Source organism: Schistocerca cancellata, chromosome 2 (genome assembly GCF_023864275.1).
Source record: "Schistocerca cancellata isolate TAMUIC-IGC-003103 chromosome 2, iqSchCanc2.1, whole genome shotgun sequence".
Classification (NCBI taxonomy): domain Eukaryota; kingdom Metazoa; phylum Arthropoda; class Insecta; order Orthoptera; family Acrididae; genus Schistocerca; species Schistocerca cancellata.
Genome location: NC_064627.1, coordinates 696,755,904 through 696,767,941, shown reverse-complemented (window position 1 = coordinate 696,767,941; position 12,038 = coordinate 696,755,904). Strand labels below are relative to the sequence as shown.

The following is a 12,038-nucleotide window of genomic DNA, read 5'->3' as shown; positions in this document are numbered from 1 at the left end:
AATCGTATAAGATTGATTTCTTTTTGTTAAATGAAGTAGATTAAGATCAAATATTAAATGCATACACCACTTCGAAGTGCAGGACATCTCTAGTAAGGGAGTAGGTCACTGGATTATGCTCATGCACTTCCTCCATCATAGATATTCTAACTGAAAAGCAAGGAGGCAAGTATCCGATCTCTCTACCCCACTACATAACAAAAAGCAACTACAGGGTGTTTCATAAAGTAACACCAACCCTACATCTACATCTACATGACTACTCTGCAATTCACATTTAAGTGCTTGGCAGAGGGTTCGTCGAACCACAATAATACTATCTCTCTACCATTCCACTCCCGAACAGTGTGCGGGAAAAACGAAGACCTAAACCTTTCTGTTCGAGCTCTGATTTCTCTTATTTTATTTTGATGATAATTCCTACCTATGTAGGTTGGGCTCAACAAAATATTTTTGCATTCGGAAGAGAAAGTTGGTGACTGAAATTTCGTAAATAGATCTCGCCGCGACGAAAAAGTCTTTGCTGTAATGACTTCCATCCCAATTCGCGTATCATATCTGCCACACTCTCTCCCCTACTGCGTGATAATACAAAACGAGCTGCCCTTTTTTGCACCCTTTCGATGTCCTCCGTCAGTCCCACTTGGTAAAGATCCCGCACCGCGCAGCAATATTCTAACAGAGAACGAATGAGTGTAGTGTAAGCTGTCTCTTTAGTGGACTTGTTGCATCTTCTAAGTGTCCTGCCAATGAAATGCAACCTTTGGCTCGCCTTCCCCACAATATTATCTATGTGGTCTTTCCAACTGAAGTTGTTCGTAATTTTTACACCCAGCTACTTAATTGAATTGACAGCCTTGAGAATTGTACTATTCATCGAGTAATCGAATTCCAACAGATTTCTTTTGGAACTCACGTGGATCACCTCACACTTTTCGTTATTTAGCGTCAACTGCCACCTGCCACACCATACAGCAATCTTTTCTAAATTGCTTTGCAACTGATACTGGTCTTCGGATGACCTTACTAGATGGTAAATTACAGCATCATCTGTGAACAACCTAAGAGAACTGCTCAGATTGTCACCCAGGTCATTTATATAGATCAGGAACAGCAGATGTCCCAGGACGCTTCCCTGAGTAACACCTGATATCACTTCAGTTTTACTCGATGATTTGCCGTCTCACAGCTCACCTTATGAATCACTGATGACGTTGTGTGCAGACATGCCCAAAGCTGTTTATTTTCCACAAAGTATTTTAACACTACTTAGAAGACAGTGTGGAGTTATTAATAATACTAATGCAAGAAACACACATGAACGGAATCTGAGTAAATCTCTAAACACTGTTCTACACTGCTAGAGGGGAAACTGATTCTTAGTCATCCTTCACTATCACTGTAGTGTTCTTCCAGGAAAGGCAACTACCCTCCATGGTGAGTGCTGCTAACTTTTCACTTTACAGTCTGACTATACCAACCCAATGTTTTCTGTTCCGTTCTCTCATGTGAGCAGATAAAATAACTTCACTGAGCTTGTGTTTATATAGAGGAGCTATTTTCAATTTACTGAGTGCAAATGTATTTGCAGTTGTTAAGTGTGTAACAAAAAGTCCACAGCTGTTAACTATACTGAAGAGCTTGCGCAAAGTGTAACATGGTGTCAAAATGTATTTGACAATGTTAATATCATTGTCTCCACTATCAATGGCTGGAATACCTTCTGTAACATGAGATGTATTAAATACATTACCACAGTCTCAGCTCACAATATATCTGTAAAGGCCCAGAGGCTTAAATTGGCTCTCCCTGTAACGAAGTAGGTCACATAGGTGTTAGGGAACTTAGGCCATTTCAACATAAGTAACGCACTGCAGTAGATTACTGTTCTAGTTTTGAACATGATCAGTCCTGTTCCATCAGACATATTGACATCCCCTTGCAAGACACTGGATGTGTGGTTTTGGCTCCATCCAGTGCATACCACTTAGAAAGTGCCAGCAATTACTGAATGAAAAAAAAATTATATAATCCACCAGTAATAAAACTCATGGTGAGAGAAGTGCAGTAACTTTCTGGTCACTCATTAATTCATCACCAAGAGACTACAAAATGACTACTTGGATTCAAAAATACTTTCAGTGACAGACAGCAGTAAGATGCCACATTTACCAATTCAATCCCTTCCTCAACACTGTATAGGTTCTTAACAACATGACACTTACAGATTAAGCTTTTCTCAGTCAATTTCTCCTTGCTTTAATATTGTAATTCCACTTAACATTTCATGTATGTATATAATGTACTGGTAAAACGCTTGTGGAAAATAAACGCCTACCGAGAGTGACTGTACACTGCATTGTCAGTTATTTGTAAGGCAAACTGCATAAGGGCCAATTCAGCTTCATTAAATACCCGTTTGTGGTTTTTTGTGGCATAGTGGGGTAGATCGTAGGAAATTGCCTACTACTCTTCAGTTTACAGATGTACAAAGGAGGGAAGTACATTGTCACAATCTGGCGACCAGTCTCCTGTGACTACTCTATGACCATGCCTTGTGCTCTTTGGATCAACCTTTGTGTTGTGGAAAACTTTACTGAAATTATTTTTACATCAAAAATCTATGGAAGTTCGTGCCTGAGCTGCTAACCACATAATATGCTGTTATCTTTTAAAACAAAAGTACTCTTTCTCAAAATGTCATAGAATCCATTGTTTCCAAGAAGACATGCACTAAAGCATAGGGCACAAGCAGCCACAGCTCAGCCACTGGTCAACTGCTACTTGCCAGATGATCCTATTTGAGACTTCTAAATAACTTAAATGTGACATTTCAAGGGAAGGATCTACTTGTTGTTAACATATGTGATGAAATTGTTTTCAAACAGTGGAAAGTCCAAGATGGAATAACGACAGTATTTTTTTATTCAGTGAGAAACAAAATACAAACATGGTAACTAACATTAAAAACAACTGAAACAAAGAATTATCATGCTGCTTCACTTTTGACAAAAGTCTTGCGACCTCATATGCTCCCAGAATTGCAAGCAGAAGATCTGTACAAGATGCAAATTGACAATACAGTAGGTACTTCATGGCCTGTATTTCTCATCACAGTAGGTTGTATCCACAGGGAATTGTAATTTCTGGAGATTATGCCTGGGTCTTCCAACTCCAGAATGAAAATTGCTGAGTGACATTGCATGATCCAATTCAGTTAATACCCAGGTGGGTGGGTTTCCGAAGGGAGAGACCATGTAGAGTTATTATGAAGTTGAGAAATCACAGTTGTTTTCTTGCTGTAACTGCTGCTGTTTGTAAGACTGAAATGGTCTCGAGGAAAATCCATCTGGAACTAAACCATAGGAATGCTGGAAAGTGTACATTTAATGGATAGTTTTCCTTAAAAACCAGATTTCTCTATGCGTTGGCAAATACTTGTCGCGCTATGCCTGCAAGTTGGTAAATTCTTTACAAGTGGTGTAAGTTGCAAACAACGTGTAATAAGCCTACACATGTCACTTAGCACCTTCTTAACTTTGTTTGCGTGGATGGATTTGTAACAGACTACCACACTTACTCTGGAGCAGTGTAACTCATTACTACTTCCATAGCTCTCAGGGGTTGTGCTTGAGGATCCGACGTGCTACCAGTGATCTTGTGAAGGAAACTATTTCTGTCTTCCATCTTCATTCTCACAATGCTGTTTGTATGTCAGAGTATAATCCAAAGTGACTCCCAGATATTTTGGATGGGACAAAGCTACTAATTGTTTTACAACCCATGTGATCTTATTTATCCTTCTTTCATTTGGAATTAATATGACAATTAACATGACACAACAAAGGATTAGAAATGAGAAAAATATGTTTTTAAACCAATTATTTGAATAAAAATAATGATTGCAGTTGTTTCAATAAAGATGTAAAAAAAGAGTTGGATAGCAGTCAGTGAGATTTGAACCAAAAGACCTTTAACACTTCAGCCAACTAAATTAACTGCTAGACTGTGGCACCATATTGAAATGAGTGCTATTATCAAGGCACTTTTGGATCGCAAGAAATTCTGAAAATCTTTTTGTTGATTATTCACGAATGAGGATCCATCAGAGTGAATGGCTGCAAACTGTGATACCTGGGATCCTGATCTGCACCACTGTATAGGTGTTTTCATAAAACACATTCCATCCCTGGGATCTGTCCCTGTTAGTCACTGTGGCAGCAGGCTGTTAACAACTGCCTTTTGTTAAATACTGTACATCGATATGTGAGCGCAGCTTGTTGCTGAATCGGGGAACCATTGTTTAGAGTGTACCTCTTCATTTGCAGAGGCCTTATACTTATCCTTGCACAAAATAGTGGGACACCATGCACTGAAATAAGGAACATTATTTCAGTAGCCTGCCCACCTCTCCAAATATGTAATTTTGCCACACAGGCTACCTATGAAACATCATGATCCATCCTCATGCCATGCCACCTTCCAACTCCCTTGCCAAAGGTGTGAGATATGCCGTATGCATGTACTGAGCACATGCTATTAGAGTCCCAACGTGGATACATCCTGTATTGCTAGTGGTAGGACCACCTATAAAAACAGTCATGTTATCAGGAGTTGCTCCATAACTCATTCTATGTGGATTATTTCTTCCAAAACCAGATACTTTGAATTATGTAGCTGGAAATTTCGCTTAAAACACATCCTACTATCTTTGGATCCACATGGCCCCAATCTTGGCTATCTCCTCCCCCCCCCCCCCCCACCCCCAACCCCCCACCACTGCCACCTCCACCTCTGTCCCATGCCTCCAATTTAATTCCACTGATGTACAGCTTGTGTGCACTCTTCCTTCACCTCCCCTTTCCCACCATCTCCCCCCCCCCTCCCCCATCCTTTTTCATAGTGTGTTAAAGAGCATGGTAAACATGTTTGTAAAGTAAAAATTTTGTAACTTGGTTATCATTTTTGTAATGAAAATTCTTCTGTTACAGAAACTGGAATATGTTGCCCGAATAGTGAGGAACAATGAGAGACCGTTTGGAGGAATACAGCTTATCCTGTGTGGTGACTTTCTTCAGCTTCCACCAGTTTGTCGTGATGCAAAACCTGGTCAAGCAAAATTTTGTTTCCAGAGTGCTGTCTGGGACCAGGTTATACATACAAGCTTTGAACTTAATAAAGTGCATCGCCAGGCAGATCCAGAATTCATTAAAATCTTGCAAAATGTACGGATTGGCAGGTTTGTGCCTTCAGTGTGTATGTCACATCTTTTCTGAACAGAATATATTCTTAATTTCATTTATGAAAGGTTGGAGGATGACTAAAATTGTCAGAAACAAAACCATTGTTGAATTAGGCTACTTCAATATTTGTCATAAAATCGTCTTGTCTACATGTCAGTTTCAAAATAAAATAAAACATGAATGGATTCATGTATGTCATTTTTACAATGGAAGTATGTAATCAAAACTGAAGTGTAGAATTTGTCAGCATTTTAAAATGAGCAAGAAGAGTATCCTTCTCATTTACACATAATTAAGTAATGTTGCCATGCAAATAAGAGAGAATATTTTGATTTAGTGTGGTACTTCCTTTCTACTTCAGGATCACTCCAGAAATTTCGGATAAGTTAATATCTACGTCGAAACATAAGATTGAAGTGGAAGGAATACTTGCAACAAGATTGTGCAGCCATATGCAAGATGCAGATTTGATCAACCGTACTAAAATGGCAGAGTTGCCAGGTTAGTATGTATGTTCTTTATATAATGAATTAGTATTTCTGGATCAAATATTGTGTGTATGGGGCAGCTTCGCTTCCTCAAATGTGCTCTCTTTTCTGACATTGAATGGTACTTGAGCTGCACACAACCATGATGTTGATAGTGCAAACATGTGCATTATAGACATAAATGTTTCTGATTTTTCTTCTATCTGTTGCATTAATGTACTGAGCAGAAACCAAGACTGACGAGATGAGAGCACATGGCATAGATTGTTTTATCCCTTAATGGTTTGCTGTTGAGTATCAGAATTAAAACAACTCGTGATATTAAATGGAACAATTACTCATTTAATGGTAGGAACTCAGACATTGTGGTTTGTTGTTTTCTGTATTATCTTGCAAGCTCCTGATGCCTCCTGTCTATCTTGTCTTCTTTAAAACTGTTGTGTTTTTGTTGTACTCTATAAAACCTTTCATCCCAAACATGTTTATTTTTAGCATAAGGTAAGCAAAAATGCAGTTGATAAATTTGGAATTTCCACTTGGAGCATACAACGGTGTGTTCTCTCCCACTTGGCTTAGTGAATTACGTTAACATATCAACAGTTACTTGATAAAGTGCCTTGCTTCAGATGAGTGATAGGCAATAGATAGAGGTCTCTCCACTCGACTCCATCTCCCCTCCCCCCATCACCCCTCCACACACCCCCACCCGTCTCCCCTCCACACACCCCCACCCGTCTCCCCTCCACGCACCCCCCACCCGTCTCCCCTCCACGCACCCCCCACCCGTCTCCCCTCCACGCACCCCCCACCCGTCTCCCCTCCACGCACCCCCCACCCGTCTCCCCTCCACGCACCCCCCACCCGTCTCCCCTCCACGCACCCCCCACCCGTCTCCCCTCCACGCACCCCCCACCCGTCTCCCCTCCACGCACCCCCCACCCGTCTCCCCTCCACGCACCCCCCACCCGTCTCCCCTCCACGCACCCCCCACCCGTCTCCCCTCCACGCACCCCCCACCCGTCTCCCCTCCACGCACCCCCCACCCGTCTCCCCTCCACGCACCCCCCACCCGTCTCCCCTCCACGCACCCCCCACCCGTCTCCCCTCCACGCACCCCCCACCCGTCTCCCCTCCACGCACCCCCCACCCGTCTCCCCTCCACGCACCCCCCACCCGTCTCCCCTCCACGCACCCCCCACCCGTCTCCCCTCCACGCACCCCCCACCCGTCTCCCCTCCACGCACCCCCCACCCGTCTCCCCTCCACGCACCCCCCCACCCGTCTCCCCTCCACGCACCCCCCACCCGTCTCCCCTCCACGCACCCCCCACCCGTCTCCCCTCCACGCACCCCCCACCCGTCTCCCCTCCACGCACCCCCCACCCGTCTCCCCTCCACGCACCCCCCACCCGTCTCCCCTCCACGCACCCCCCACCCGTCTCCCCTCCACGCACCCCCCACCCGTCTCCCCTCCACGCACCCCCCACCCGTCTCCCCTCCACGCACCCCCCACCCGTCTCCCCTCCACGCACCCCCCACCCGTCTCCCCTCCACGCACCCCCCCACCGGTCTCCCCTCCACGCACCCCCCCACCGGTCTCCCCTCCACGCACCCCCCCACCGGTCTCCCCTCCACGCACCCCCCCCACCGGTCTCCCCTCCACGCACCCCCCCCACCGGTCTCCCCTCCACGCACCCCCCCCACCGGTCTCCCCTCCACGCACCCCCCCCCCCACCGGTCTCCCCTCCACGCACCCCCCCCCCCCACCGGTCTCCCCTCCACGCACCCCCCCCCACCGGTCTCCCCTCCACGCACCCCCCCCCCCACCGGTCTCCCCTCCACGCACCCCCCCCCCACCGGTCTCCCCTCCACGCACCCCCCCCCACCGGTCTCCCCTCCACGCACCCCCCCCCCCCACCGGTCTCCCCTCCACGCACCCCCCCCCCCCCCACCGGTCTCCCCTCCACGCACCCCCCCCCCCACCGGTCTCCCCTCCACGCACCCCCCCCCCCCCCCCACCGGTCTCCCCTCCACGCACCCCCCCCCACCGGTCTCCCCTCCACGCACCCCCCCCCCCCCCCACCGGTCTCCCCTCCACGCACCCCCCCCCACCGGTCTCCCCTCCACGCACCACCCCCCCCCCCCCACCGGTCTCCCCTCCACGCACCACCCCCCCCCCCCCACCGGTCTCCCCTCCACGCACCACCCCCCCCCCCCCACCGGTCTCCCCTCCACGCACCACCACCCCCCCCCACCGGTCTCCCCTCCACGCACCACCACCCCCCCACCGGTCTCCCCTCCACGCACCCCCCCCCCCCCACCGGTCTCCCCTCCACGCACCCCCCCCCCCACCGGTCTCCCCTCCACGCACCCCCCACCCCCACCCCACCCCACCCCACCCCACCCGTCTCCCCTCCACGCACCTCCCACCCCCACCCCACCCCACCCCACCTGTCTCCCCTCCACGCACCCCCCACCCCCACCCCACCCCACCCCACCCGTCTCCCCTCCACGCACCCCCCACCCCCACCCCCACCCCACCCCACCAGTCTCCCCTCCACGCACCCCCCACCCCCACCCCCACCCCACCCCACCCCACCCGTCTCCCCTCCACGCACCCCCCACCCCCCACCCCCACCCCACCCCACCCACCCGTCTCCCCTCCACGCACCCCCCACCCCCACCCCCACCCCACCCCACCCACCCGTCTCCCCTCCACGCACCCCCCACCCCCACCCCCACCCCACCCCACCCCACCCGTCTCCCCTCCACGCACCCCCCACCCCCACCCCACCCCACCCCACCCGTCTCCCGATTATGGCACATGGAGTATTACTCTTCTTCACAGGAAACATGCAATGTATAAAGTGAGTGAGGTGACACTATTGTTGTAACTGGCTGTAGCATTGTGTGGCCAGCCTTAAGGAAACGTGATTTGTAGTAGTTGTCCACTGGACTGTGATATGCACTGACTACAATACATATTATGAAGTTACATTATGCGTGGAAATGTATGTTCGTGATTTATATTATTATGTCTTATTTAACTATATTCCTATTTCCAATTAGGTGAAACAAAAAGGTTTGCTGCTGTTGATAGTGACCCATATATATCAAAACAGTTAGATCAACAGACACCAGTTGCAAGTGTGATAGAGCTGAAAGTTGGAGCACAAGTGATGCTTATGAAAAACCTAAATGTTTCAGAAGGCCTTGTGAATGGTGCAAGAGGTGTTGTTACAAAATTTAATGAAGATGGTAAGATATAACTCCTTTTTATTCTCTCAGCTATTTGTCCTTACAGCTTTTGGAAAACTTCACAGTATGAATTTTAAGATAGAGGTTGTATGGTAACAAATTTTTTGTCTACATTCTTACTTTGTGTGTTCATTAAAACGTATGTAATATTTGGTTTTCTAATATTTCCAACTGCCGTATGTTGACCACACTGTGATTAATTGGACACTTTGTGGGTAGAAAGTTTCAGAAGACAGTTATATAATGTTTCCAGTTACATTAATTTTCCTCATCTGCAAAGGAAGCAACAATGAGAAAGTGTTTGTTATCTTCAATAAAATTTGTTTAACGTGCAAGTCAGTAAGCAAGCTCACACACATTTTCTTCTGAGACCATGTGAAGTGCTACACTCCAGACATTGAAGAAGCTGGACTGAAATCTGCACCAGGCCATTCTACTGAAGATTTTTGACATTTTACATGTCAAGCAACTTCAAAACAGTGCATCAGATTTCCTGTTCTATTCTTGCCCAATCGGAGCTTGTTCTGCCTCTTGTGACTTCATCACTGTTGGGACATTATAAATGAGTCATCAGTCTGTCCATCTTCTGAAGTTATTATGGTTCAAATCAGTGAACTGAACTGAAGAGAGAATCTTTGTTACCCAGATCGCACCAAATTTAAATCGTACCATGTACCATGAAGCCACTGCAAGATTAGTGTGGTTTTTTAGCAATAAATAAATTTGGAACTGTTCTAAGTTGTTGAGGTAGGCTGTAGATTCATAGCTTTCTTAATGGATTATTATTTCTTGTCTGCCTCTTGCCATTTTTTTTCTCTTTAAATTCATCTCTCCGAAATGAATATATGACAGTTCCATGATTTAACTGCGATTCATTCAGTGTCTAGTTTGTTGCTTTAATCCTGCAAAATCGTATAACTGATTATTTGACAGTATTCAAGAAGTTTTAATTCTACAAATATGAACTTGCTCCTCATGACTTCATAGGTGTTAACTTCCTCTACAGCATGTGCTCAATTCCAACCACAAAGTTTATCCAGTTTACTAATCTATGCTCATACCTTTTGCAGTTAATCTTCCCTTTATTCTCTTCCATATGGTATCACCATCAAATTTATAACTCTTTACTGTTTCAAACAATAGAAAGTCCAGGTTGGAATATCAACAATAATGTGACATGACCCAGTCCAATCTCGGCGGAGCTAGTAGTCGTGTGCATGAAGTGTGCTTGTTTGTGTGAATGTGTGTGTGGTTTCCTTTTGAAGAAGGCGTTAGCCAAAAGCTTAGGGTTAACAGTATTTCATTGTGCCTGTTGGCTACTAAACGTGTCATCTTCGTAGTGAGAAGCAGATCTTCCCTGTTTTATCAGTTCGTTATATTATTATTTATCTGATACATTTCATCTTTGTAATTATTTGTAATATCTTTTCTGTTTTTGTCTTATCCATCTTTAATAATCCTTGCTTGACAGCTTGCTGAGTCCACTTTCCTTCCTTCCTTCCTGTGAAGTTACATCGATTTCCCTATCTAATCCTTGTTCAATTCCATCTCTTTCATGCCTTTGCTATTGTTCCTGCTTTTGAAATCTGGTGTTTCTATAAAATTTTGATTGTCTCTTAGTCTGCAGTCATTTTATAAACTGAAGTTTCTTCTGGAATTTTTTTAAAGATAGATGTGGTATTATAGTTACTTAAGTTATCTAGTCAAATGGAAAGTTTGGCAGTATACTTCCCAAAATACAATGCTTATTAGTTTTGTTCATTGTGTCAAAGACATTATAAAATTATGACCAGTTGTATCATAGTTCAACCCTAATACTTAGTTATAACTATGATCAGACACCAGCTGCAGTTCATTAAGTGTGTGTTCCAACATAAATACAATGTGTCCCAGCAGAGGCCCCCAGTTAGGAAACAGTTCTAAAGTCCTTACCATTTTCAATTTGAACTTCAGGGCTTTTCAAGTTATCTGCCTTGTGGTGATAATGTAGATCTCAAGAGATTACTAAATTATAGTATCAATTTTGGAAGCCTATGGCAATGCAGTATGTGACTTCTCAGTGGAATTGTTGACCTGTGCCATGGCTGCAGCATCTTTTCACATTGGTGGAGGTGCTGTTCTGGGCAGCAGGTAAATATAAGCACAGAGAGTGTGTGTGTGTGTGTGTGTGTGTGTGTGTGTGTGTGTGTGTGTGTGTGTGTGTGCCCCCACTATTTCTTCGTGTGCTGCATAAGAGAAGAAAGTGTCAATTTTCATATCTTCAATAGTATTAAGCAACATACAGAAATGAAATCCTGTGAAAAGAAAGTCAAATTGCAGCAGAATCATTGCAAGATCACTGCTCTCATCATGGAGGATTGTTGAAAACACGCGTGCTCACACTCGCCCCCCCCCCCCCCCCCCCCCCACACACACACACACTACTACTACTACTACTACTACTACTACTACTACTACTACATCAGCCTGTTATGCTGATGTCTGTCTGTAAAATTTTGTAACACATTTTATGTTTGTGTAGTATTACCTTTCTGGAGGATGAAAAACTCTTCCAGAAATCAACGTTGATCCTGCAGACAGCGGTCACGTGAAATCGAGCTTGCCGCGTCCATCCACGAGTCCCAGAAAGCAGTAGCTACCAGCACCCATATTGATTCCATGTTCCTTTACTTCTAGAAGTTATTAGGCATCTGATCAACAAACTGAGCATGTGCTGCATAACACCTCAGTGGTTTGACTAGTTTATAAAGATCAGGCACCAGAGAGACACCCACCCCAGTGGGCTCGATGCTCTTTGGTTGATTTGTGCTTGGCTACCACGGGGCCTTAGCCTTTGCAACAACTTTTCTCTTCCATGCTGCATGTCTATCCTCTTGCTATTCCTTTTCTCCGTCCTTGGGGTGTTTTGGGAATGTATTTTGCATTTCAGTAGCGGACATCAGAACGGTCGCACCACTTGATCCTTCTTTTTTTTCTTTCTTTCTTCACCTTCTCCTGTCCTTTCTCTGCATCAGCATTTTAGGTTCCTTTTTCTTCTTCCTCTCTATGTG

General features: G+C 45.6%; 1 protein-coding gene across 2 annotated transcripts in view; it reads left to right on the top strand.

The window, feature by feature from the left end:
• LOC126162470 (ATP-dependent DNA helicase PIF1-like) overlaps window positions 1–12,038 on the top strand; it is a 121,625-nt gene that overhangs the window by 72,802 nt on the left and 36,785 nt on the right. For both annotated transcript variants that reach the window (XM_049919002.1, XM_049919001.1), the window contains exons 7-9: window positions 4,992–5,239; window positions 5,605–5,744; window positions 8,800–8,988. In XM_049919002.1, coding sequence (XP_049774959.1) covers window positions 4,992–5,239; window positions 5,605–5,744; window positions 8,800–8,988 — 577 coding nt within the window. The remainder of the gene's footprint in view (window positions 1–4,991; window positions 5,240–5,604; window positions 5,745–8,799; window positions 8,989–12,038) is intronic.